The 27,682-nt window shown below is 37.4% G+C and overlaps 7 protein-coding genes and 1 long non-coding RNA gene across 9 annotated transcripts; 3 read left to right on the top strand and 5 right to left on the bottom strand.

The window, feature by feature from the left end:
- Positions 1-665: 665 nt before the first annotated feature.
- LOC104711898 (ascorbate transporter, chloroplastic) lies at positions 666-4,540 on the top strand. Its single transcript, XM_010428681.3, has 12 exons — positions 666-1,036; positions 1,355-1,423; positions 1,513-1,874; positions 1,972-2,079; positions 2,165-2,320; positions 2,409-2,624; positions 2,709-2,918; positions 3,016-3,153; positions 3,305-3,406; positions 3,686-3,751; positions 3,837-3,921; positions 4,109-4,540. The coding sequence occupies exons 1-12, from the start codon at positions 982-984 to the stop codon at positions 4,204-4,206; spliced, it is 1,665 nt and encodes a 554-aa protein (XP_010426983.2). The 5' UTR covers positions 666-981; the 3' UTR covers positions 4,207-4,540.
- LOC104711889 (cytochrome P450 86A2) lies at positions 4,442-7,355 on the bottom strand. Its single transcript, XM_087493545.1, has 2 exons — positions 6,337-7,355; positions 4,442-5,917 (listed from the first exon to the last, which is right to left on the bottom strand). The coding sequence occupies exons 1-2, from the start codon at positions 6,756-6,758 to the stop codon at positions 4,669-4,671; spliced, it is 1,671 nt and encodes a 556-aa protein (XP_087349671.1). The 5' UTR covers positions 6,759-7,355; the 3' UTR covers positions 4,442-4,668.
- A 3,594-nt stretch (positions 7,356-10,949) lies between these two features.
- LOC104711882 (uncharacterized) lies at positions 10,950-11,485 on the top strand. The gene is made up of 2 exons (XR_755399.2): positions 10,950-11,108; positions 11,257-11,485. It is a non-coding gene; the product is annotated as an uncharacterized LOC104711882 (long non-coding RNA).
- Positions 11,486-11,507: 22 nt separating this feature from the next.
- Positions 11,508-13,441, bottom strand: LOC104711860 (ATG8-interacting protein 2). 2 transcript variants are annotated; one of them, XM_010428634.3, is made up of 3 exons: positions 13,158-13,441; positions 11,926-12,758; positions 11,508-11,837 (listed from the first exon to the last, which is right to left on the bottom strand). In XM_010428634.3, the coding sequence occupies exons 2-3, from the start codon at positions 12,742-12,744 to the stop codon at positions 11,730-11,732; spliced, it is 927 nt and encodes a 308-aa protein (XP_010426936.1). In that variant the 5' UTR covers positions 12,745-12,758; positions 13,158-13,441; the 3' UTR covers positions 11,508-11,729. The 2 variants fall into 2 exon arrangements, with proteins under 2 accessions (XP_010426936.1, XP_010426944.1); XM_010428642.3 differs by having other exon boundaries at positions 11,926-12,779; positions 13,158-13,426.
- Positions 13,442-13,576: 135 nt separating this feature from the next.
- Positions 13,577-16,187, bottom strand: LOC104711847 (protein DETOXIFICATION 34-like). Its single transcript, XM_010428619.3, has 7 exons — positions 15,466-16,187; positions 14,756-15,381; positions 14,617-14,673; positions 14,293-14,531; positions 14,069-14,187; positions 13,902-13,988; positions 13,577-13,806 (listed from the first exon to the last, which is right to left on the bottom strand). Exons 1-7 carry the CDS (start codon positions 15,895-15,897, stop codon positions 13,735-13,737), a joined length of 1,632 nt encoding a protein of 543 aa, XP_010426921.2. The 5' UTR covers positions 15,898-16,187; the 3' UTR covers positions 13,577-13,734.
- Positions 16,188-16,438: 251 nt separating this feature from the next.
- LOC104711839 (G-type lectin S-receptor-like serine/threonine-protein kinase SD2-2) lies at positions 16,439-19,998 on the bottom strand. Its single transcript, XM_010428609.3, has 2 exons — positions 17,024-19,998; positions 16,439-16,940 (listed from the first exon to the last, which is right to left on the bottom strand). The coding sequence occupies exons 1-2, from the start codon at positions 19,135-19,137 to the stop codon at positions 16,577-16,579; spliced, it is 2,478 nt and encodes an 825-aa protein (XP_010426911.2). The 5' UTR covers positions 19,138-19,998; the 3' UTR covers positions 16,439-16,576.
- Positions 19,999-21,894: 1,896 nt separating this feature from the next.
- On the bottom strand, positions 21,895-24,149 carry LOC104711830 (putative E3 ubiquitin-protein ligase RHB1A). The gene is made up of 5 exons (XM_010428601.3): positions 23,937-24,149; positions 23,247-23,383; positions 22,646-23,021; positions 22,437-22,546; positions 21,895-22,187 (listed from the first exon to the last, which is right to left on the bottom strand). Exons 2-5 carry the CDS (start codon positions 23,307-23,309, stop codon positions 22,158-22,160), a joined length of 579 nt encoding a protein of 192 aa, XP_010426903.1. The 5' UTR covers positions 23,310-23,383; positions 23,937-24,149; the 3' UTR covers positions 21,895-22,157.
- Positions 24,150-24,836: 687 nt separating this feature from the next.
- Positions 24,837-27,172, top strand: LOC104711788 (calmodulin-binding receptor-like cytoplasmic kinase 2). The gene is made up of 6 exons (XM_010428554.3): positions 24,837-25,424; positions 25,602-25,813; positions 25,937-26,105; positions 26,191-26,283; positions 26,376-26,677; positions 26,767-27,172. The coding sequence occupies exons 1-6, from the start codon at positions 25,193-25,195 to the stop codon at positions 26,983-26,985; spliced, it is 1,227 nt and encodes a 408-aa protein (XP_010426856.2). The 5' UTR covers positions 24,837-25,192; the 3' UTR covers positions 26,986-27,172.
- Positions 27,173-27,682: the final 510 nt, after the last annotated feature.

The following is a 27,682-nucleotide window of genomic DNA, read 5'->3' as shown; positions in this document are numbered from 1 at the left end:
AGGTGTAAGACATAGAGGTGTGAAATGTAAAGGTGTAAAAATTAATAGATGTGAAACAGGGAGGTACAACAAAAAGGTGTAACACATAGAGGTGTGAAATTAAAAGGTGTAAAAATTAATGGATGTGATTTTTGAAACCAGGAGGTATATGCAAAGACTAAGAGGTGTGATTTAAAATGTGTAAAAATGAATGGATGTGATTTTTGAAACCATGAGGTACAACAAAGAGATGCAAAGACTAAGAGGTGTGATTTAAAAGGTGTAAAAATGTATGGATGTGATTTTTGAAACCAGGAAGTACAACAAAGAGATGCAAAGACTAAGAGGTGTGATTTTTGAAAGATGGGGGTGCGACGAAAAGACACATAATTTTAAACCGTTGGATTAAAACTAGAATCAATCTTATTCGTTGGATTAAAAATTGACACCAAAAAGTGGGTTTGCTATTATATATATTATAGATTGGAATTGTAAGCCCAGTGAAAGCCCAATAGTGACGTGTCAGTGTTTTATTCATTGAGTTAACCTACCCTGTCTTTTTCATTGGGTGTGGCAAGGGTGAGGTCATCTTCGGCTGTAACGGCTCAGATATTTTCCACGCAAAGTTCCAATAATACCCTCGGGAGTTTACCAAAGGAATTAAAGGAAACGAAAGGGAGACATGGGGGTAGGTTCGTAATTGGGAGAGCAACGGAGGTGTTCCAACGAGTAGAAGATGATGTGCCACGTGTCACTTTATCGACCCACCCTTTGCTTCTTCTCTGGTTCCCCATATGGCCACTAGTCCAGTGAGTGATTTTTTCCCGCTTCAACGTCTCTCTCACTCAGTCTCTCTCTCTCGGCTTTATCCCCCTCTTCTCCTCTGATTTTTTTTTTTTTTTATTATTCGAAAGCTTCGTTTACTCCGCTTCTATGGAAGAAGCTTAAAATCCCCTCACTTCTTCTAATTCCCTTGATTTATTCTGAGAAGCAAAAGGTAACATGGCCCTCGGTGGCTTGATTTCAAACCGGAACTTTGGTTCCTTCATCGGCTCAGGTATCTCCCTTCTCCTTTCACTTTATTAGGGTTTCTGGTTGTTTATCGGATTATATATTAGTGGAATCGATTGGCTTTGAGCTTAGGAAAAACTCGCTAGTTAGTTTCTCTATATACAGAGGCGATATCATCAATGTGTGTATTGCTTTGGTTTTTGTTTAAGAAATTTTTCAGTGAAGAAGAATTTTAGTATAACTTTCTTTAAGTCTTGTGCAAACATTCACAATTGATTCTCTCATCTACCTTTGGTATTCAAAATCATTGGTGTTTTTGGAATCCCAAGTTTTGCAGCTAATACTGCCTTTTGTTACTTTGTAGGCAATGGTTGTCAAAGATTAGGCAAAACTTGTGCAGACGTTTCCAACAGATTTATGCTTTTTCCTAATGGTACTTACTTACTTTCAATGCCCTCTTTTGTTAAGCAATTTTATTCATCTTTTAAGCATTTTTTTTTTCCTTTTCTTCAATTGTTGTAGCATTGTGTCGTAATCATCAACCATGGAAGATTTTATCTCTTCAACCTAGTTTAAAGCCTGAATTGAGGGGACACATGACATCTTTCCTTCAACCAAGAATGGACTGTAGAGTTAGGTTTAGGAGCAGTATCAACGACTGTGGAAATACCAAGATCAACAGATCTCGTGCTTACTACAAATCAGAGGATTCTGATATTACAGATGGAGTTGTTGATTCGCTGCCATCTGCTGATGGTTCAGCTGAAGCTATTTTAGTTGAAGGTAATCTACAGAGCGCATCTCCTTGGTGGCAGCAGTTTCCTAGACGCTGGGTCATCGTCTTGTTATGCTTTGCGTCGTTTCTTCTATGCAATATGGACCGTGTAAGTACTATATCCTGCTTATTCTTGTACAAATTTGAAGGGTGTGTATACTTTCACTATACTGCGTTTTTGCTTAATGATGAGATGCTTGTGTCAGGTGAACATGAGCATTGCAATTCTTCCCATGTCACAAGAATATAACTGGAGCAGTGCAACTGTTGGCTTAATTCAGTCCTCTTTCTTCTGGGGCTATTTACTTACTCAGGTCAGTTCTATAATTACAATCACTCTATGTAAGATGTGGTTTGGTATATAGCTCAAAAACCGTGCTCATCTTCTCTTGAGTATAGATTCTGGGAGGTATATGGGCAGACAAGTTTGGTGGGAAGGTGGTTTTAGGTTTTGGTGTTGTCTGGTGGTCCTTTGCCACAATTATGACTCCTATCGCTGCGAGACTTGGTCTCCCTTTTTTGCTTGTGGTGCGGGCGTTCATGGGAATTGGCGAGGTTGGCCTCTTCTGTAATTTCTTTTCTCTTCCTAGACTTGTCTAAGACATGTATTCTCACTGGCTGGTTCTGTCTACCTTTGTTCCAGGGTGTTGCTATGCCTGCTATGAATAACATGCTTTCTAAATGGATCCCTGTCTCAGAGAGAAGCAGATCGCTTGCACTTGTCTACAGTGGCATGTATCTCGGTTCTGTTACAGGATTGGCATTCTCTCCTATGCTTATCCACAAGTTCGGATGGCCATCTGTTTTCTATTCGTTTGGCTCCCTTGGAAGTATATGGTTTATGCTATGGCTTAAATATGTATGAACTTCTCCCCTAAGATTCTGATATCTACGAAACTTCCTTGGTAGCTATTAATTAAAACACATGTATGTTTCCTTTCAGGCATATAGCTCTCCCAAGGATGACCCGGGCCTAAGTGCAGAAGAAAAGAAGGTCATCCTCGGAGGTAGTAAACCACGGGAGCCTGTTACAGTTATTCCATGGAAGCTAATATTGTCTAAACCCCCTGTCTGGGCTCTCATAATTTCTCACTTCTGCCATAATTGGGGAACTTTCATACTATTGACATGGATGCCTACATATTACAATCAGGCATGGATCTTAACTTCACTTATATCCTTACGTTTTAATATGATTAAGAACAAGTGAAAAGAATCATGTCTATTGTTGGTCTTTGGTCACGTTGCAGGTCTTGAAGTTCAACCTCACTGAATCTGGGCTCCTATGTGTCTTGCCATGGCTAACCATGGCTATTTTCGCTAATATTGGAGGTTGGATTGCTGATACTCTAGTGAGTAGAGGTATTTCAATTACAAACGTTCGAAAGGTAAGAAATACACTCTTCTACTAACTCAAAGGCCAGACTTGTTATGCTGCTTTCAGTTAAAGGAGTGACAACAAAAACTTTATAACAATAGACTATTATCATTATGAATCAATTAAGGCTACTACTGCTAATAAAGTGTTCAATGTGGCAGATTATGCAATCAATTGGTTTTCTGGGTCCTGCCTTCTTCCTGAGTCAGCTGAGCCATGTCAAAACTCCAGCAATGGCGGTTCTCTGCATGGCATGCAGTCAGGTATTCGTGTCAAAATATCGTATGATTAAAAGAGCCATAGAATTATGCATATGTGAGTGTACATATTAAGTTTGGAACTGTTAAAAACATGTTTGCCGTTTCTGATTTCACACCGGCCGTGCCGACACAAAGATTATTCTTCAGAGAGTACAACTATAAAATTGAACATGACATAAATGCAATGTCGGGCAACTAAAACAGACAGTTGTCTCTCCCTTGAAAAACCTTATCATGAGTTGTGTACAGCTCTGACATAAAGACTTATGTTGTACCCGACAGGGCTCGGATGCATTCTCTCAGTCGGGTCTCTACTCTAATCATCAAGACATTGGCCCACGATACGCTGTGAGATAACATCAAAATCTCTCTCTGTTGATACACTTTGTCAACAAACTTGTTCGACTTCATTAACTATGCCTTTGGATCGCAGGGTGTGCTCTTAGGACTTTCAAACACAGCAGGTGTCCTCGCTGGTGTCTTTGGCACTGCAGCTACTGGTTACATCCTCCAACGAGGTATTTTTTTTTAATCTATATCCACATTCTTGCCAATCATACAGACACAGATTTGGGCCAATGATTATGATCTCTAGGGTGGACGTTGTGTGAATATCGTGATTTCTTTTGTGATATTTATGATCCGTTGATATCCTATTATATTATTAACCAACGACTTGCTTTATTTTTGTACCTAAATATTTAGGCTCATGGGATGATGTGTTCAAAGTAGCAGTGGCACTGTATCTAATTGGAACTCTGGTCTGGAACTTGTTCGCAACCGGAGAGAAAATTCTCGACTAGACCTGACCGCGGCGAACCAAGTTTATCAAATATCTGCAGTGAGATTGTGTGCGCAAAGCTTTAAATTTTTTTCCTTTCACTGCTATCCATTTGATCTGATAGTGAGGTCAAATGTGTGAAAATGGTTCCCTGGTCTCTGTTTCATAAAGGAACAAGTTTTTTTTTACAACTGTATTTGTTTTTAGTATATTTTTGGGACTCTTTTAAAGCTTACACAGTTTGATGGGGAAAGGGATAAGAATCAAATTGTAAAAGCTTACATTAGAGAAGAACAACCAAAGTATTATATTACATTAGAAAAATAAAAAAGAGAAAAGAGAGTATCTGCTTACAAGTTTGTTTTCATCATCACAACCAAACAAATGTTTTTTTACTGTTACCCAACAAATCACAAAACCCAAATGAAAATGTATGTATTTTAGTAGTATAAAAATATTATTTAACCCGAGGAGCTGCACTGCATTACACGGCAACCGCCACAGCCGCATTAACAGCGACGCCTTCACCAATAACGCCGCTGCATATTCCGTTAAGAGCGACGACGTCGTTTCTCTCTCTGGTTACGACGAGACTCTTCATGATCGCTTCCAGATCCCTCTTGTGGACGTTGACCAGAAGTCCGTTCTTCATAAACAAAGTCAACGACATCTTCTGCTCCACCTTGTGTCCCGGCGCCACCGTCAGTCTGTGCCGGAGTAATACCGCCGCCGCTATCGTTTTCATCTGCAGATACGCTAGATCTTTCCCCAGACAGATCCTTGGTCCGGCGTTGAACGCCACGAATCTGTACTGATCGTGGTTCACGAACTTCCCATCTTCCGGCGAGATCCACCTCTCCGGCTTAAATTCCAAGCAATCCTCTCCCCAAGTCGTCTTCATCCTCCCCGCCGCGTAGATCGAATAAGTCACCGATGATCCCGCGGGAACGAAAGTCCCGTCCGGCAAAATATCGTCGTTGACGGCGTGCTTCGAGTCTTCAGGCACCGATGGATAGAGCCTCAACGTCTCGGAGAGCGCCGCCTTGAGGTAAACCAGCCGGTCGACCTCGTCGAACTCCAACGGCTCCGACGTCCACGACGATAAGTCGGTTCCACGTGTCTCGATCAGAACGGAGCAAATCTCGCGGACGATCTTATCCTCGACCGTTGGATGCGTCGTGATCAGCCAGAAGAACCAGCTCAGCGCTACTGATGACGTGTCACGTCCAGCTAGGATAAAATTAAGGACCACGTGTTGGAGAAACGTCGTCTGGCTGTAGGAAGGATCTTTCTTTTTCATGAAACGAGAGAGGAGGTCGTCGTGTCTCGGGAGGGACCCACTCTCTTGCTGACTCAGAAATTCTTGCTTACGTGTATTAATGACAGCATCAAGATACCCATCGATCTCTCCCAAGCTCCGGCTCAAGCTTACCTCTAAGCCGAGCCCAAGCCATTTCTTCAGCCTCCATAGGAACTCCGGCATGATGAACCGCTGCAGAGAAGCTTCCGTGGCTCGGTCGAATGCCGAGGCGAACCCGTTCTCGGGGAGTCCCGGTGCGCAGGTTCGTGTGTCCTTCCCGAATGATAAACCGCAAATGTTGTCGAATGTGAGCCGTAGTATCAAGTCTTGGAGATCAACTGGCTCGTGATTGTTCTGAGCCGTTTCAAGAATCGGACAGAACCGGAGTTTAATTCCTCGGTTCACCCACCGACCCATCGCTTGCCTCAACGTCCTGCATCACAAAACCAAACAATTTACATAACCGAACCAAAATTATTCATTGAGTAAACCGGAGAAAAAGAACTAGTGTTGTGTACATCGTACATGCATGAATGAATGCCCGGTTAGTCGGGTTAAGATTTTACCAGGGCGGACTTACATTGGGGAGAGATAGGTCACCTGACCTGGGTAAACTAATTAAATAGTTGTTTTTACATATAATTCTACAAAGTTTCAGTAGCACAAATGGTAAATTCTTTAGTGTTGACCTCCCTAAACCAGGGTTCAAACCACTAATACAACACAAATATTTTTTTTGTTCTGTAATTGACCTCCCTAAATTTTTTTTTTTTTTGTTCTGTAATTGACTTCCCTAAATTTATTTCCTGGGTCCGCCACTGGAAATGTTAGTCGGGTTAAGATTTTACGTACCTGGTGGTGAATTCGAGAGCCGCGGTTTTACGCTGAAAGAGCCAAGTGTCGCCGTCGGAGTTGAAGATGCCTTGGCCGAGGAAGTCATGGAACACGGCTTGCCATGTAGGACCTTTAGGGTAGTTATCGAACCGGGTCTTGAGCATGTGCTCGATGTTCTTCGGATCGCACGTGACGGTCACGAGACCTTGCTTCTTCGCCAAGAAAGGCACGGCGCAGATACATGTCTGGTAAGTGCCGCCACACGCACGGAGGTTCTCGGTGATCCAGTCGTGCATACGGTCGCGCTGCTCGATCAGACCCGGAAGACTGCCCAACACTGGCCAAACACGTGGACCGTTTAGCCACCGTGAGATCCTCTTGAACCATAGCCAGTAAGCTGTAGCAACAGCTACTAGCAGCATCGCATTGGATACATCCATATCAATGGGAGGACTATATATATATATATGAATTGAATGATCGGTGTAACAAAAAATGGCCGGGAAAGTTTTTAAGGAAACTTAATGGTGTTTGAGGGATGAATTAAGGTTTTTGATGAGAAAATATATATATAGAGAAAGAGATGGCATCAAGAAGAAAAAGAAGTGGAGGAAATAAAACTGTTACTGCTAGCCTTCAGAAGCAAGCAGCAACCCTCATTAATGAAGATTGTTGAGAGAGTGTATCCTAATTGAATGAGATATGAAATGTCAGCTCTTACTAAGTATTTTATGTGTGAAAACTCGCTTATGGTTTTGGAGATAAATTAAAAGATTTGCTCAGGTTTTGAAGTCGTCAAAGAATTGGTAAAGTTGGGAGAGTGTATGATACAGGAGAGAAAATGCACAAGGAAGAAGAGTCGTCTCATTTAATGATGAATCCAATTAATGACTCTAATTATTTATATATATATTCATACACATATATGAGTTTTTGTTTTTGTGTTGGTGTGATCATATATATTGTATTATTTTATATATCTCTGTGTGCTAAATTAAATGAGATTAGTTGAGAACCTAAGAAGCACAGAAAAATATGGATGAGAATAATAATTAAAGTAGTAGAAGTAGAATCTTTTTATTGCTTAACTATTTACATCTAATGTGGGTTAGAAGAGTTGAACACATAACACATGTATTGTTAGGTAATGACATTAGGGTTTGCATGATATAATCAATGTATAATAGGTTTGCATTGTGTCCTAATACAACCTTTTAGGTTTGACTTTGTAAGTGATCGTAAACCAATGCTCACGTTTTGTTGAAAACTGATTTTTTTTTTTTTTTTTAGTACCTATATAGATTAATTATAATAGAGAGAAGGAGACGTGATATTTAATCTTCTCTTTTTGGTTTATCAGTTCTTAATATTTTTGGGAGGGATTTGGTAAGCAACTCGTGACTCTTTTATCTGATTTTCCTACTTTTTTCCAATCTTTTCTTATATGGTAAAGAAGTGTAACTATTAAAGAGTGAATTGATTAATCCCACAAGAAAGAAACACATTGTATTGTGTCTTTAGTTTTAGACCTTTCTGGTCTCTCTAGCTATTACATTTTTTTTCTTCTTGTTTTTACAAAACCAAATATTGCAAAAGACAAAAGTGCATTATGTGCATGCACAAATCTCGAGTAAGATATAGATGCCATGGCATGCATTCATGAGATGTGAAAGTCAAATGGAGCTGACTTGTATACACTTGCTGCATTATCATAAATAGATGATATAACTACTTCTAGTAATAATGTATGTGACAAATGTGTGTTACATATATTAGTAATGTATACATATTAGGTAAGTAAAGTTGGCAACCATAAATCACCACACGCAGAGAGCAGTAACATCAGAGCAGCAAATATAACTCTGTAAAGGGGTTGTATGTATGCGAAAACCTTGTGATCGTGTTCCCTTTTTCACCTGTTCTTATTTTTATTACATTAGTAAATATAATATATATAAATATGTTTTTATACTGAAGATAAAATTTTAAATGCAGTCCCGATCCGCTGCAGTTATGTAGTAAAATACTTAGGTTCACCCCTAGGGGTGAATTTCTCCATTCACCCCCTCTTCTCTCAGCCAATCAGAATCTTCCATCTAATATTTTATTTAAAAAATAAATCAAAACTAAATTAAAAAGCAAACTAAATAAGGAAACAAATTCTGCATACTTTTAATTAAGGAAAGATAAATATTGGCTTGGTTTAGATTTTTAAAATTAGAATAAAATTATTTATCGGTTTGGGTTTACAAATGAAGTGGTTAGAGTTTAGATTTTACAATTCAAACGTAATTATATGTCGGTTTGGATTTACAAATGAGCTGGTTAGGGTTTAGATTTTACAATTATAACGAAATTATATGTCGGTTTGGGTTCACAAATGAGATGGTTAGGGTTTAGATTTTACAAGTAGAACAAAATTATATGTCGGTTTGGGTTCACAAATGAGATGTTAGGGTTTAGATTTCACAATTCAAACGAACTTATATGTCGGTTTGGGTTTACAAATGAGATGGTTAGGGTTTACATTTTACAAGTAGAACAAAATTATATGTCGGTTTGGGTTCACAAATGAGATGTTAGGGTTTAGATTTCACAATTCAAACGAAATTATATGTCGGTTTGGGTTCACAAATGAGATGGTTAGAGTTTAGATTTTACAAGTAGAACGAAATTATATATCGGTTTGGGTTCACAAATGAGATGGTTAGGGTTTAGATTTTATATATGTCGGTTTGGGTTTATTAAAGAGCGGTTTAAGATTTTTAATTTTATAATAATATATACAGATTTTATTTTCTTATTTTATAAAGGGGTGAGTGGAGAGGTTCACCTCTAGGGGTGAACCCAAGTATTGTTCAGTTATGTAGTATTGAGTTTGTTAGCTAGTTTCCATGTGCATTGTATCTCTCTTTCCAATGGAGAAAAAGTCCAAGATGACATATTTTACAGACTTCTAAACTGCATATATATATATATATAGCAAGAAATTACATATGAATGCAAGTTAATGTCGAGAACTCTTCAAAGATTTAACCATCGCAGTAAAAATGTATGGCAAATGCTTATAAGATACTATAACTATTTTGGCTTTCGTAGTTTCTAACTTTCTAGTAAATGTATGTTTCGTAGGTCATTATAACTGCATTTATATTCAAACCCAAAAAATGTTTATATATACATACACTGACTCATAATTTGCAAAAGAAAAGAAAAAGAAGAAAAAACATGTTTAAAATGTAACAAATGGAACACATAACTGTAGATGTCAGATAGCTCATAGCCTCATAGCTTGTAGATGACTTGCCAAACCTCCGTAGACATAAACTCACTGTTGACTTTTTCTTTTTTTCTTTTTATCCTTTATAAGTGAAACAACTAACATGAACACTGAAGATCATGCTTCATGCATGGTCCAAGTTTTTCAATTGAGTTAAATTGTGGTTGATCGTTATAAATATTTAAAATGGTAATTAAGAATCACCGATGTAAAGTCATAAAGGTGTTACTGTTACTAAGGGGGGCGTATTCAAACCATGATTTTAGAGAATTTGATGGGATTTAGTAAATTTAGAATTTTGATAGATTTTAGGGAAGTTCATATGATTTTCTGTAAAATTCTTTCAAATCCCACCTAAAACCATGAGATTTAGATTTCTGTATTTTTAACTAAACAAATCCTCTAGAATCCTCCAGAATCCTAAAAATTATTAAAATCCTAATCCACAAAACTATTTTGAATAACAGTGGATTTTAAAGTGGATTTTAAAGTAGATTTTTAAATCATCAGTTCAATAACAAGAGATTTTAATAGATTTTAAAGTAGATTTTTAAATCATCAGTTCAATAACAGTAGATTTTAATAGACTTTTTAAAATCCATGATTGAATAACATAGAATTTGTAAATTTCACACAAATCAATTAAAATATCAATTTGAATACACCCCCTAAATCTCAATATCTAGTGATATTTTCTTTGATTTGAGTATTGGTTGGGGATTCTCGATTTATATATTATATATTACTCCATATAAAAACAACTAAAAATGAGGCGGAATATAGAAAAGCAGACAAAAAGAAAAAGTATATTATTAAAAAATCATATAGTACAAATGATGAATTATGATTGTGTATTTAATTTTCCGGTGTTAATTGCTTAGGCCAACCTACTTTTGCAAAAACATTAAATATTCGTAGTTGACTTAGTTTTGGTGACACACATGAGACTTAAATTGGTGGATAGTGCACAAAAGCGGTCCTAGCGGAGATGAAAATTGAAGATATGTAAAATCTATCCGGACACACCAAAGGAGGACTCAAGTTAATCAGAGAGAGAGAGAGAGAGAGAGAGAGAGAGAGAGAGAGAGAGAGAGGTATGGAAAGATGGAATCTGAACTCTGATTCATCAATTTGAACTTTGAATATTTAAGGTTAATTTTATAGAAGTTTTGACTGTTGAATAGATCATGTAGAAATTTAGAAGTTTAATCCTAGTATCAGATATATATATGGCATATTCAATGTATTTCTATGATTGTTTTCTTAAAAAGAAGAAAAAATAAAGGACTTGATAAAGAACAAAATCAATCAATCATAAATGATTTTTGACTAATTTGGGTATAAAAATAAGTAGCTTTACCGTGTTGTTTAGTTGTTCTTTCACAGAGGTTGTGGGAAAAAAAAAAAATATCTTACACATTGAAAATGGCGTCGCAAAACTCACAGCTTCACTTTGTTGTTTTCATGATCATTGTTTCAGTACTCCTTGCTAACAGTGCACAATCCACTCGTAAGATCTCTTCTTTATCTTAGTTTTGTAGTTTATATAAACTAACAACATTATACCCATCACAATGGATTCATATTATAATTCTAATACATTACTGAAAATATAATTATGAGAGGATGGTGAAAGTTTTGTGGTAAAATATGATCAGGAATGATGGATGATCACATTGATCAATTTCTAGACTGTGAATTCAAAGGACCATGCCATAGGAGGAGTGATTGTATCGCAACTTGTGAAGGCCAGCCTAGTAAAACTTTGTGTATTCCTAATCCTAGTGTAGATAATACCCTTCAATGTTGTTGTATTTCAAGTTAAAATTTGATTGGCATTATTACTGAAATACAAATGTTTTACCAATAATATATACTATTGAGACACTGAATAGACGACATTGATATAAACAGAGAAATTATGATCGGCATTGTAATCCCTAAATCACCAAATGAGTTTTTTTTTTTTTTTTTTTCACCACACCAAAGAAATAAAGCATATATGTACACAACCATACTCGTCAAGCCTTAGACGGCACAGCACTAAACAACATCCAGATCTTTATCATTACATAATGTTTTTTCCACCCCCAAACATTATCAAAGCTAATCACCTTATCTCGTCTTTGTTTTAACTGTCGTTATGGGAGCTGGCTCGGATGAATGAATCCCTTCGCTGTCCTCCTCCGACAAATGCTTGTTTCAGTCGAGAGATCGGCCCCATCAATCTTCCAGCTTTCTGCATAAACAAAAATTAAGTGTTAATCATCATCAGTTGAGGACAATTTCAATCAAGAGAGTGTAATTAGTAATCATCATAAACGTACCTCGTTTCCAATGGTAGATTCCCACTTGAGCTGCAAAATCTGCCACCTCTCTTGTTGCCAATGTTGGCCAAGAATCACAACTCCCATGACAGCTGCAGCAATGAAGATGGACCAAACAGTGTTGGTTTCTTTAGCTTGCGCAATCAGAGACGCAGCGCTTCTTTTCCACCAGGCTTGGCAAGGTGGGACATCATCATCATTCTTGTCATCTTTAGTAGTAGGATTAAGATCGGATGATGAAACATCATCAGATGGAGAGGAGGCGGAGGCGGATGGCTCAGTCGGTTCTTGAACAGGTTCACTCTGTTGTTCAAAACCAGAGATAGCTCTTTCATCGTCGAGAGAAGTCATGGCTGTCTTGTAAATGTTGTTGTTGTCATGGGTTTTGCCTCCTTTATCCTCGGAAAAGTCAAGTCCTGCAAAATCATTATCAGATAAATCCAAGCCCTTGAGACTCAAATCCCCACCATCTTTCTTGAGAGCAGACCCGGTTTCTTGCTCCACAGAGAATCCAAAATCCAACTTCTTACTAGGACCTTCGGTAAGCAGGTCACTAGTAGTAGTATCCGTCTGAAGCACATCATCAACAGAAGAAGTAGGAGTAGGAGGGAAAACAAAGTGGCGAGACATGTACAAAGGATGAGAAGTCTGAGCTGATTCGTGAAGAGGAGGAGGAGTAAGTGCATCCTTGTTGACATCATCCTCATGTTTCAGGTCGAGTGGTTTGGGACCAGGAGAAGCAGCGTAAGCAGAAGCAGTAAGGGAAACAACTTCCCAATCATTATTAGCACGCGTAGATGCATCATCTTTGTCAGCCATTTTGGTCAAATGATCTGTGATTATAAACAATAAAACTACTAAGTGTCAGATCCAATTACAACAAAAAAAAGCATACTATATGTTTCTAAAATTTCTAGAAACATAGAAGATCAAAACATATTTCATCAAATCAACTTTAATTGATTGTGAAACAATCAAGATAGTACTAAATTATTGTACACATAATAATTACAGAGGAGGAGGAGTTAAAACGAAGATGATCAAACCATCGGGAATCAAAGGCAACACATATTATATTCCAAGAAACCAAAACTACTCTCCTAAAACACTAAAACCTAATCGAAACAGAGACTAAAATGAGAATAATAATATAACAAAGATCGATGGATCAAAAAGTACAGAAGAAAGGGAACGATCGTTGACGGAAGAGACGGAGGGAGGTTACTACTCACTCAGAGTTAATAGGAGATGAGATCTGCGTGTAGCGATAAGATCAAATTATTATGGAGCAGCACGAGAAGACAAAAGAACGTTGCCGACGAAGAAAATAAGAAGAAGAAGAAGATGATTGTGATGAGACGACGACTGAGATTGATTTGCTACCAAAATTAATCGCCTCGATTTCTCTGCTCTATTCTCCTTTTTTTTTTTTTTTTTTTTTTAATAATAAGAATATAATTCTCTGAGAAGCAAAGACGAAACCGGAAAATGGGGTTAACCGGTTTCATTCCTTTGCACTTTTACCTGCCCTTGGTAGGTTAATATTGGATTTGGATAGGATTTTGACTTTTTTTTTTTCAACTAGTAAAGGATTTGGATAGGATTATGAAAAGAACGAAAAAAAAAAAAAATTGATTGACTAATTCCTGAATTAAGTGAAATTTAAAATCATTTGATAACAGTAAAGTTACAAATGTATGAGAAATTCAATTTAATTTATACAAGTTTGGTGTCTAATAGATTGATATATACAATTAAAAGTATATTTGCAAGTATATTTTATATACAAATTTTTCCCCCAAAATAAAATTAATTTGCTATTTTTTCTAATTCCTCATATCCAGTTCCCCATTGTTTCATTCTCTCCGAAGCTTGTTCCACCTGAAAGACAATATAAGATATAGTGAACAACAATTCACTTCCTTTGTCGCAGTGATTATGAAGAACCAAAAAGAAATGAAACTTAAGGTGCGTACCTCTTTGTTCCAATTGGTTATGTATATCATGTACAAAAGGATCAGAGTCTGAAGACTTGTCCCACATATCATACCTATCCATATCCCCTGATGATCATAATACATTTAACCCAAGTTTCCAATACCCAATATCAAACCAAATATAGACCGGACTGTGTATGCTTTACCTGCACGCCAAGACTTGTTTTATAACCTAGCAAAAACCCTAGAGGTAAACCAAATGCGTAGTAACAAAACAAGTTTATATATGCCACCGGTGCTTGCCATCCTCCTCCCACTGCTACACCTGCTCCATATATATATATATATATCCACCGAACATTCTTCATTAGTCACCAACGTTCATGTTTTTTTCTTTACTACTTGACATATATAACTATTCTTGCTTTACCTGATATAACCGGTTGTAAACTGTTGAGAATCATCGTTATTCCGAGTAGGTACGCAAGATCAGCTACCGCCTTTCTCATCTCTTCGCTCTCCGTAAATATCACTGCAAACTCATCTTTTGTTATGAGAATTACAATCGCACAAGCTACCCCAATGATGAGAGACTCCATCACTGTTACCATCACCGAGTATTTCGCTGCTCTTGGATGTCCCGATCCTAGCTCATTCGACACCCTCACACTGCACAACAAACATATCGCTTATATATATATATTTCGCTGCTCTTAGAAGAACAAAGATTGCTTTGTGGCTTTTACGGTTATACCTTATAGCTGCATTGATTCCTATGAACAGCATTCCTTCCCATCCATTAATGTTCATACTGAGAGAAGAAAGAAAGAAAAGTGTCATCATCAGATATCAGAAACAAAAATGTAAATCTTCGAAGGGATCTAACGGTTAACCAGATTGAGAGAGATCCAACGGCTATGACAGGGTCTTCAAGATGTCCGGTTAAGACAATGATCGTCATGAAGTACCAGATCTCAAGACAAAGCATAACCGCAGACGCAAACGACAGTTTCAAGAAGGGCCAAATGTCTTTAAACGCTAACCAAGACAGCCCTTGCCAACAGTCTTTACACCACCCGACAACATAAACAACCTGCGCGATCGCTATTCCCCAGGCAGAGACATCGAAAGCAGCCGCTGCACCGTTTAGCCCCCACTTGAAAACGTTTATAAAAAGGTAGAGGATGAAAATGTGAAGGGTCAAAGCAAAGAAACCGATCCAAGCCATGATCCCTACTTTGCTCTGTGACTGGAGAAACTTCTGAGTCGGGAAATTAATGGCGAGGGCAAACATTTGAGGGATGATTTGTGTAGTGAATTTGCCTGAGATCTCTGCGATTTCAGGTTCTTGGCCGAGTAAAACGAGAAGAGGAGTTGCGTAGATGTAGAGTGGAAGCAAGCAGACAGAAGTGCCTAGGAGGATAAGCCATGAACGCTGCATGTAAACGCCTAACATGTCCATTTGTCCCGCTCCAAACGCTTGCCCACATAGCGTTTCCAACGCACTCGCCATACCTAGCTGAAATTGTTTTTGTTTTCATCAAAAGTTAAAGAAAACGCAAACAAAAAAAAGAAAAGCAGAGGAAATGTTTTAAAGAATCACCAAGAAACCGAAGGAGAAATTGGAGACGACGGAGAGAGAGATGGCGACAGCGGAGAGCTCAAGATCGCCGATATGGCCGTCGAAGATGCTTGTGAAGGAGTTAACACCGTAATTGCAAAGAATGTTGAAAGCTATAGGTGCAGCGATTTCCCAAAGCTTGGACGTTTCGACCAAACAGACGAGTTTAGCATCTCGCCAGCTTTGTATGGGAGGGAAATCAGCGTCTGCACCGGTGGTTTCTCCGACCAGAGTTGAGGGAGCGTGAAGAAGCTTCGTCGTCTCATGCTGCTCTGTTTCAAAGACAGAGACTTTGACGAGAAGCGGAGAGGAAGGACCGCTCTCGACGGCGTCATCAGCTGGTAAGGAGACGGTTTCTTGTAATGGTCCGGCAGAGGATGAGGATCTTCTCTCCTCTTTAACCGGGATGTCCATTTTCTCTGCTTGTAGCTATCTTTTTTTTCTAATTTTCTCTACGTGGGGTAGAGGTTTAGAGACACAAAGATTGAAAACAAAGAAGATTCTATTTTTTATGTTTGTTCTTCTGATTTTTTTTATCTGGTTTGCCTATGATTTAGGTTAGCCATGGAGAGAAGCAGAAGAGAGAATCTAGCATTCCATTAAAAAAGTTAAAAAGATTTTGAGTTTTATTGTGACCGTTAATATAGTTAAAAGCTACCCACACGAGTTTATTGATTTGATTCAAATCATACGTAATGATTCTCATCGAATACATTCTATAACATTTGACATATATGCCATTAGATACAGATATAATCCATGGTTTTAACTTTAACTGTTAACGGTCGATTAAGTCAAGCAGTAGCTGTTAACTAATGGGTCCGTTTTGACAAATAATTCATGACTGGATTCACTGAACTTTGCTAATATGAAAGGAGTAATGACTTACTAATGATATATATGAAAATACGATTAGTAATGAATGAGTGAGTTTAATCATGTGACTCATGTATGCTTTGACTAACGCTCATCCCTTTTTTAATGGGAAATTGACACATACATACAGCTTCAATTCCTTACAACCCTCTTAGAGAGCCAAAAAAAAAGCTTAAAACATGTAAGACCGGCTTTTACCAAACCATCTTAAAATTGATCAAGGAGAAGAAGGTTTACCAAAAGACGACCGTGAGCCAGGGCTAGACAATCCAGTATTGAGATCCGAACATCCATGGCCTTCGCTACAGCTTGTGCCGCTCACTCCTCGATATGAATCCCCGGAGACAAGAGCTTGTATCAATTTAGGTGGTGGAGGAACCGTCACTTCCACAACTCCTTCAAGCATCTTCACTACCGTTCCCATCGCTGGCCTTATCTCTTCATTGTCTTGTATGCACCAAACTGCCACCGTTGCCATCCTCGTCACCTCTTCCGTGTTATATTCTCCGTTGAGTCTAGAGTCGACCACAGAGTCCACATTTCCTTGTATGATTTCACGCGCTGCCCATGGCGGAAAGAACCTAAAAAAAAGAAACAAACATTGATTCAATGCTCTGTTCTTTCACAATTGACTCAATGTAACATCATTGTCTATTATCTATACCATTTTTCAGGTTCGGTCTCTTTCTCTCCCACTGTATCGCTATTGACAATGACATTTCTTCGACCACCAATCAGCTCGAGCAATGTCATTCCGAAGCTATACACATCGGCTTTTGTCGTGATGGGCAAACCTGATATCCACTCAGGAGCCACATAGCCCCATGTCCCTCTCATTGTGGCTAGAACTCGGCTGAAGTCACGGCCAAGAAGTTTAGCCAAGCCAAAATCAGACACTTTAGCGTTGTAATCGCAGTCCAAAAGAATGTTCTCCGGCTTGATATCACAGTGAATAATACAGTCCCTGCATCCTTCATGCAGGTAAGCGATCCCTTTGGCAGTACCTAGAGCGATCCTGAAACGGGTTTCCCAGCTTAACAGCATGGGGCTTGTTTTAGACAAATAAGAGCTCAAGGAACCTTGTGGCATGTAATCGTAGACGAGAAGTCTGTGAAGATTCTCTGAACAGAAACCTCGAAGCCTAACGAGATTGACATGTTGGATATTGCCAATGGTGCATACCTCAGCCCTGAACTCGCTCTCGCCACTTCCAGGTCTTTCTAAGCGTTTCACGGCCACAAAGGTGGAAGCACCAGGTAAACTTCCTTTGAAAACCGCTCCAAAACCGCCATGTCCAACCTTCTCCGAGAACCCACTGGTAGCTACGTGAAGCTCCTTGAAAGAGAAGACCTTTAAGTTCAACACAGCAAACCCATCTTCGTCTTCCTTCCTCGTCTTCTTCTTCTTTCGATTCCTCTTCAACAGAATCAATGACACTAACAGAGTAAACCCAAGAACAGAGATTGACCCGACAACGCTGCACAATATAATTATGGTCTTAGAGATGTCTCCCTTGGAACTCCCTTTCCTTGGAGCTCTGATATACAATAGATCACCATTAACTCCGGTCAATGAGCTCGAATTCTTCAAATTAACCGGCGGTTCAAGTAACATTTTGCAGAGATTCGATTTATCATTATGATAAAAACCAACACAAGAAGAGTTCCCTAAGCAGGTTTTGCCGCAAGAGCTCTTGCTTACCTGCAACCTCGACATCTTTATATCGCCGTCGTAACGTAGATCACCAACCGCCTCAAAAGTATCATCACTCTTTTCGCCGGAATCCCCGTTATCACGGCGGCATCCGTCGCTGAAATCATCAGATCTCCACGCAGCGTCGTTCCTAGGCCGGAAACCGCGTAAACAGGCACATGGCTTGAGCGATTCGCCGCTGCAGAACCCTAACTGACCACAGAGACTGTAAACGGAGCAGGGAGTATCCGGCTGAACCCAGAACATGTTCCAGCTCTGCGTCTGCGGCTCCCAAGTGTACTGTCTCAGCAGGCCGTTGGCGTCGACCATGAACCGCGTTAGCATCGGCTCGGAGTTGGCCTTCGACGGTGCGACGATGTACCAAAAGAAGGCGGAGGGAGTGTAAGGGTTAACGAAATGGAACCTGTAGATGTAGGGAACAGTCATCTCCGGTACGCCGACGAAGGCTTCTCCGGTCCAGTTACCGGTGGACCAGTAAGGGGTGGTTCCTTTGTAAACAAGCTGGAACTCGTTGAAGCTTGGACTCAGCCTGAGAGAGTAAAAACCAGGGGAAGGATCGAACAGCGTCCGCCACGAAGTCATAGTGGTACGGCCGGTGACATTCATACCCGGAAGCCACGTGTCGGTGGGATTGTCGAAGCTTTGCCAAACCGGAGAACCGTCGTCTTTGATCAAAATCAGATTACCGGTTTCAGAGAACCGGAAATGGGTACCGGGTTCATTGTTATCAGTCTGCCAAACGACGCCGTAGACGGAGTCTCTGACGATTAGGTGACCGGTGGAGGTGAGCTCGAGCGTGGAGGAGACGGGATCGGAAACGGGTCGGATTCGATTGGCGACCCAAACGTGGGTAGGAGTAGGGAGAGAAGCATAGGAGATACCCAAATACCAATTGGAGGAACCATTGTTGCTGAAGAAACCAAGCCGGAAGATAGATTTGAAACTCAGAATCGTTTGGTTTCCTTTGATGATGACTTTGTTTTGAGCAGTTTCAGACGGTGGAACAAGGAAGATGAGGAGAAGCAGAAGAAGAAGAAGAGGAAGATATGATGTAGTACATGGCATTGAGTCTTCTTCTTCTTCGTTTCTTAGATGTTGTATTGTTTGGTTGGTGTTGATATTTTCTCGATGGTGGTGATGATACTGATAGACATGGGAAACCTCCAAAAAAGCAACTTCTCACGAGACACACGATCTTCAAAAGAAGTGAAAAAGAACTTCACTCTTTCTCTCATAAAAGGTTTTGGAACTATAGTCCCTACGCTAAAGTTACTATATTACCCTCCTCCTTATTATGACCACCAACGCCACCGTCAGGTCCCATCACAGTGTGATGATCACACACGAAGTCTTTTTTATTGCTTTTCATCGGTGACAATGTATATCATGTTCGACAAAAAAAATTAAAATGTTTTATTTCGCTGACGGAGAATGATGATTTGATGTACATAGAATTAAAAGAAAGAAAAAAAGGAAGGGCAGAAGACGAAATAAAGAATGGAAAACGGAGGTGGCAGACATAGGTGCTTATAAGTCAAAGCCAATGACCTCTTTTTCTCTCTTCTTCTTAAATGATTCCTAACCCAAAGTCTTAATTATTTCTTAATCCTACTATATTAATTAGGAAGTACAAATATGAAACTAACCTTAAATGTGTAAAAAATTACATTCAATTGCCATTAGAAAAATTTAATCAAAACTAATAAATTAATTAAATAAATATAATTAATTAAAAAACGAAAATCAGGGGACATATTAAATAAAATAAATTGTAGAAAAGTAAAAAAAATAATCTATTAGAATCAAAACTAATCTATACTAAAAAAAAATTTAACAGCTAAGATTTTAAAAAGAGAATTTGTTAAAAATGCCCATTTTGATATACTCCTTTTCAAAAATACCCTCTTTTCTGGTCATTTTTATTTATGCCCTCTTTTAATTTTTAATGACCATTTTACCCTTATATGAAAATTATTTTATTCAATAAAAAGAAAAACAAAATTTTCCCGCCAAAAATTTTCCGACATATTTTCCCGCCAAAAATTTTTTTGTCAAAAAAATTTTGATAAAAAGTTTCGAAAAAAAAAATTTCCCGCTATAATTTTTCCCGCCAAAAAAAATTTACAAGGTTTTTAAAAAGGTTTTATAAGGTTTCTACCTTATAAAACCCTTATAAACACCTTGTAAAGGCTTTTACAATATTTTTTAAAGAGTTTTAAAAGGTTTTTTAAACAACTTGTAAACGTTTTTACAAGATTTTTAAAAGGTTTTTAAAAGGTTTTCAAATGGTTTTTAAAATGATTTTTAAAAGGTTTTTAAACACCTTCTAAACGCTTTTACAATGTTTTTAAAAACCTTGTAAAAGTTTTTATAAGATTTTTAAAAGGGTTTTAAAAGGTTTTTAAACACCTTGTAAATGCTTTTAAAAAGTTTTTAAAAGCGTTTACAAGGTGTTTAAAAACCTTTTAAAGCATTTACAAACTTTTTAAAAGCATTTACAAGGTTTTTAAAAGCGTTTACAATGTGTTTAAAAACCTTTTAAAAACCTTGCAAACGCTTTTAAAAGTTTTTTAAAAGCATTTACAAGGTTTTTAAAAGGTATAAATTTCAATATTTTTGGCGGAAAATTTTTCGATTTTGGCGGGAAATTTTTTTTTTTAGCGGGAAAAAATAATTTTTTCGGGAAAAATTTTCGATTTTGGCAGGAAATTTTTTTGGCGGGAAAATATTTTCGATTTTGATGACTGTACATTCTTGCTGTCACTCAAAAAAGGGTAATTTGGTCATTTTGTATGTAAAGATGGATAGTTTTAAAAATGATCAACATGAAAGGGTATTTTTAAAAAGAGATATGGAAAAATGGGCATTTTTGAGAATGCCCCTTTTAAAAATCTAATTAAATAAAATCTAAAACTACAAATTTTATCCTACTATATTAATTGGGAAGTACAAATATGAAACTAACCTTAAAATGTGTAAAAATTACATTCAATTGCCATTAAAAAAACTTAATTAAGATTAATTAATTAATTAAATAAATAAAATTAAGTAAAAATGAAAATCTGGGACAATCAAATAAAATAAATTGTAGAAAAGTAAAAAAAAATCTATTAGAATCAAAAATAATTCGTACTTAAAAAAAATTAATAGGTAACATTTTAAAAACCAAATCGAATAAAGTATACAGCTACAAATTTTATCAAAAAAAAATTTCACCACATGTTAAAATTATTACAGACAAGAAAAAAAAGCTACAGAAAAAACAATGAATTTTGTTTTCAAAGAAGCTTTTTATAACTTTTACTAGCTATATTTAGTTGTTATTTTTTACATGTTAGTAAGGATTGTGTTTAGTTGACAAAAGTTTAAACAATTTTATTCACAACATTTTTCAATAAACATTTTTAAAATACAAAAATTAAAATATAAGCAAACCAAATTTTTAATCACAAACTATTATAAATAACGTAATAATAAAATAAATTATTACAAATTTTTATTTAAAAAAAGTTCAGCCCGCGGTTTTCCGCGGGTTAGTACTAGTTAATTATTTTATGCAAGCAGACACAAATCTATTTATTACCAAAGAATAATAATATCGTTCGTACACAAGACTTATTAGCCGCATGTGGATCACTTTTTTATTTGGAATATTCATAATTTTCTCTTTAGACTATGTGCATCACTTGAATCTCTCTCTTTTCTTTTTAAGCAATGAACACTACTAAACCATGCTTCATGCCAAGATAGAATCATGGATCAAGAGTCAAGACACGAGTGAACTTGATTTTTAATGGAGATGCAAACAATCGAACAGCCGAATTGGACCTATGTATCTTCTTTATCACACACCAACAAAAAAAGATAGGTAATATTTACAAATTGTATGCCTATTCCATCCATATGATTGCAACATAACCAATTCGACAAAAAATTTAACGAAGCAGCAGACAATGTGGACACACCCAACAAAACAATTACGAGCCAGCAAGGACCAAAAAGAGATGTATACAAATTTTATGTAGTAGACTAACCAAATAAAGCGGCACACCTTCAATCTTTCAAGCCAAGGGGATTGTGATATGCTAGTTCAAGCAATCATCAAACACAACTTCCTGTGTTAAATTGGAGAACAAAAAACATAATGTTAGTATGTTGCTGCCAATTGTGCATTTTTTTCCCCTATCGACGCAAAGCTTTCAGCAAACCATCAATGGTTAGATGATCTAACTACGAATTCCCAACTCTGTTTCCTTTTGATTACATTGGATACGAATGAATTGGTAAGTAAAGTGGAAATTCATTGTATCATCATGATTCATGACAATAGTTTTGGAATCAATTGATTAAAGCGGGAAACACACCTTATCACAGATAGGGCAACAATCGCTTCTTTCAATCCACTCCAGAAGACAAGAGAGGTGAAAATCATGCTCACACTTTGTCGTTAGTCTTGGATTTTCACCATCATAATCTGCATGTGATAAACCACATGAATAATGAATGGATTTTGCTAGCTTTAATCAAAGCAAACAGTTATGAAATTCCTCATTCAACGATCTTGATTTCTTACCTTCAAAGCAAATGGGACAACAATCCTCCTCCTCCTCTTCATCCACCATTTTCTTCCATCCTTTTTGATTAGAGAAATCTGATTTCCTCGGGGAAATAATGTCTGAGGTGTCTTGAGTTTTACAGTCTGACCCACCGAGATCATCACATGTTGCTAGCGTTTCAAAACTGCTTCCACTAATCCTTCCTTTGCTAGATTCAGAATCTGTGGAGTGTGGTTTCCCCAAAAGCAAATCATATGGAAGAGGAGCAGGAGCACAAAAGGTGTCAGGTATAGATGTCTCCAAACCTATATCAACCAAGAGGCCTGCAGTGAGTGCTGATCCCACAGCAGCTCGGGTTCCTGAAGGCCCAACCTCTTCAAAAGATTCTGGACACTGCGTAACAAACTTTAGTAAATAGAAACATTGTGTCTACCTACAATATGTTCAGAAGACATTTTTTAACAACAATAACAGCTTAACCCCACACAACCTCTAGTAATCTACAATCAACCTTTCAAGCATAACCAAAAAGTCATATGCTCTTATCCCAAAATTTGCTTTAAGTAAAAAAACAATTGACCAAAAAGACAAAGGCAGATCAAAGATGGAGAAACTGACGTAATAGTAAACAGGTGTGCCAACAAGATGTGACTTCCTGGAGGAACAACAGCAACCTCCCATTATATTCACCAACTATAATAAAATACTTTTAAGCAGACAAGAGTAGTAGTCCTTGAAGCATTTTTACAGATGCCCTGCAGGAAAGAGAACATAATGAATGAGTCGTCTTCTTATGGATACAACTAAAGAGTACACAATAACAAACCCCAATACAAGTCAAGTCATTATTTATAGTGTTTAGTAAGCAAAATCCCAGAGGAAAGATGTATCATAAGAAACACAACAAAGGTATCAGAATGCTTTGTCTAGTGTAGTGTTCATCCAAATAGCTGAAAACTTGAATCTTACAAAGAACGTGATTTTATCAAAGTTGCAACCAACAACAGTGACCCGAGTAATGACTTTTCAATTTTCGTCAAATATCAATAAAATACAACACAATCATCTTCAAAATTGATAACGTATATATAAACAACATGAAGTCGATTCAGCCAAATCCCCAACGCAGAAACATTGAAATTGAAAACTAAAATAACACAAACGAAACGATTCCTGAACCCTAAAATCGAAGAAGCCGTAAAGACAATTATTATAAACAAAAGACAGAAAAAACAGATTCCGGGGGAAAAAAAAAAACTAAATATAAGAGACGGAATCGTAAACCGAGGAAAGAAACAACGAAATAACCTGAGAGAGAAGACGCCGGGGATTATGATTTTGTCCACCTGCGTGCCTTCTCCGGCGGTGATGAAAAGTGAAATGGTGGCGAAGGAGAGAGGAGCCTACTAGGCCGCTTAGGCTCTCATCATCATCTTTAATTATACTTTAATCATCATTAATGACTCTTCTTCCTTAATAATCATTATTCTTCCCCCTCATTAAAAAATACTACATGGTATGGTACGACGTCAGTTATAGAGATGGGCTTATGTTATGAAACATGGGCTACAAAATTTTTGGACTATGGCCCATTATTAAGAAGGTTAAGCCCTCTGTCACTGTCAGAGACTATTATTTATTGAATTGGTAAAGTGGGGTCAAATATCATTCCTACTTCAACTGCTATGAATCTTCCATCCTAACCATATTAATACTAGTACTACTATTATTGATTGATTACCTTAAAATCAAAGTTACTTAATATTTATTTACCATTTCATTTAAGCCTACCGCTTTTAAAGAACGTATTCTAAAATCAGATGGGAATATCCAATGAAACAATCTAAAACTTTTTTTTTGATTTTCTTAAATTTGAAAAAATCTTAATTAAGTTTACTTTTCTATACCCTTATATTGGTATGTATATGTTGATATGTTGTGAAAAATACAAAATTTAATGCGATTGCGATTATTGCATTTAAACAGATAGGGTCTGGCATATTTATTAATATGGTGGCCACTAAACAGATAGTATCATACGGATAGATTACGTCTGGCATTGAGCTACTAATTATTATCCTCTATATTGTTTCCTTTTTTTTTTTTGCCGTAATTATCTCTTGTTGACAAATCAATTTCATATTTTTTTAAAAACATACTTATAAATTTTCTTGATGTTATAAATACTATTATCATGTAGCGAATAATATTGTATTATGTCATAACATAACGAACTATTCTATATCAAATATAACCAACCGTTTTCAAATTCTAAGATAAGACAAATGATTACACAAGTCATTAGACTATGTAATAGAAAAATATTAGGGGAATAATAATTATACGCTTAATTATCTAAACTTGTCCGGGTTTGAATTACTCGTTAATTAGAGAACGTCAAGTTGTATAGCTGGAGCTGGCGGCAATAAATACACCCCAAAGAGGAAAAAAAAGAGTCTTATGAAAATAAACAATCAACGCAGAAGTATTGCAAGTTGAAACTGTAAAAGTCAGTCTCTTCCCTTGTCTGCTATTGCTACGACGTTTCACTAACGAAATTTCCGATGACCAGACGTCGGAGACATAGCTACACCGGCGGATCGTCTCCTGCTCCAACCGCTTCTTCTTCTTACAGCATAACGAGTTCTATCACCACCGATCGTTCCTTCCCTACCCCTACCGACAAATCCACTAGCTCTGTCGCTAGTTGGATCTCCGGCATCTTCATCAACTGCTTCACTCCTCCCGATTCCGTTTCCTCCAAAGATTTCAACGATTCTAAGTCCTCTTCTTCCGGTATCTATCTATATTCCTCTTTTTTTTTTTTTTTTTTTTTTTTTCTTTCTTCAGGTTTGGATGTTTTTGAATCCTAGTCTTGGAATTCAAAGTCCCAAGGGTTTTGGTTCTACTAGCTTTTCAGTTTCTGTATTCCTCGTATAGTTGATGATATTATTTATTGGTCTCTGTGTATAGAACATAATAGAAGGAGTTCAACTGGAAGTACTCAGAGGCATAATAATGGGAATGCTAGCGAAACAGAGCATCCAAGATTCACTTTCCATGAAATCTACGACGCTACCAAGAACTTCTCCCCATCCTTCAGGATCGGCCAAGGTGGTTTTGGCACTGTTTACAAGGTCAAACTTAGAGATGGCACTACCTTTGCTGTCAAACGGGCCAAAAAGGTCTTTGATCCTCTCTTCTTAAGTCTTTTTCTAAATTATTCTGCTAGCTAATTACAAAAACTCAGGTCACCATTGTTACTGAATTGTAAGACAATGTAATGATGGGTATATATATATATGCAGAGTATGCACGACGACCGTCAGGGTGCAGAGTTTAAGAGTGAGATTCAGACCTTGGCTCAAGTTACACACTTGAGTCTAGTGAAATATTATGGATATGTGGTGCACGATGACGAGAAGATTCTCATTGTTGAGTATGTAGCTAATGGAACTCTCAGAGATCACTTGGATTGTGAGTACTTTCTACTCTCTCTCTTCGTTAATAATATTTCAAAGCAAATCGAGCAATGTTTTTGAATGGAGAAGGCTCTTTGTAGGCAAGGAAGGAAAGGAGGTTCTCGACATGGCCACTCGGCTAGATATCGCAACCGATGTAGCTCATGCCATTACCTATCTTCACATGTATACACGTACGTGTGAATCCTTCTTTCTTTAGTTTCTTCCATGGCAGTAACGTTGTATTTGTTCTTTGACTCATTTGTTTTCTTGATGTATAATATAGAGCCACCTATCATCCATAGAGACATAAAATCTTCGAACATTCTCCTCACTGAGAATTTCAGAGCCAAGGTTGCAGATTTCGGTTTCGCAAGATTAGCTCCAGATACCGAATCAGGAGCCACACATGTCTCAACACAAGTCAAAGGAACCGCAGGTTACTTGGACCCTGAGTACTTAACCACGTATCAACTCACAGAGAAAAGCGACGTCTACTCCTTTGGTGTCCTGCTCGTCGAGATTCTCACAGGTCGACGTCCCATTGAGCTTAGCAGGGGACAAAAAGAACGCATCACCATTAGATGGGTAAGCTAAACATTATCTTAAACTACTATGTATATATAGTACTATGTGACTCGTGTTTTGATTTCGTTTAATGGTCGTGATTTGATCAGGCGATCAAGAAGTTCACGAGTGGAGATACGATATCGGTATTGGACCCGAAGCTAGAACAAAGTCCAGCGAACAACTTAGCATTAGAGAAGGTATTGGAGATGGCGTTTCAGTGTCTAGCTCCTCATAGAGGTTCGAGACCAAGCATGAAAAAATGCAGTGAGATTTTGTGGGGAATTCGTAAGGATTACAGAGAGCTGCTCAACACAACTAGTCTTTGAGATTCTTCTCTACTCTATGGTTTAGAAAAAAAAACACTATCATTACTCATTATTTTGAATATTAATTTGTCATATTGCACGATGATTCTTGTACGAGAGAATTGTTAATTTGTAGTAATTGTTTTCTTTTCTGAAACTTAATAATACTAACCTGTATGTGATATTAATAAATTGGGTTATTACCACACACGTTACTCTAAATGAATGATTCGCTAAAAATAATATTTTCGGTCAACCTAAATCTATAGCCATTACAACAGCATGTTGACATAGATAATAAGGCAAATAAGAAAAAAAATCCTTTAAGATAAAATTTTATAGTATTAAACTGTTAATTAGTAGAATTGTCCTCATAAGGTATATTATGCATCTATCACTGTCTTAACTCTTAGTCTATATACCTTAACAATTTAATTTCTTGAGAATAAAAATATGGGGTAAAGTGTTTCGTTTCAGACGAAAATTGTTTGTTCTCAAGTCTCAAAGATTAGCGATAAACCTTTTTATTATCTATAGGTGGTGTGAAGAGGTCTTTTAGCTTTTTGAACGCGTCCTAGCAAGCTTCGTTCCATTCGAACTTTCCTTTGGTCTTAAGCAATTGGTAAAACGGAAGGCATTTGTCAGTCGATCTTTAGATGAAACGATTCTGGACCGCGATTCGACCAGTCAATCGTTGAACTTTTCTGGAATTCTTTGG

This window comes from Camelina sativa, chromosome 2 (assembly GCF_030686135.1).
Source record: "Camelina sativa cultivar CO46 ecotype springtype chromosome 2, ASM3068613v1".
In the NCBI taxonomy this organism is placed as follows: domain Eukaryota; kingdom Viridiplantae; phylum Streptophyta; class Magnoliopsida; order Brassicales; family Brassicaceae; genus Camelina; species Camelina sativa.
This window is presented reverse-complemented; position numbering and strand designations above follow the sequence as displayed.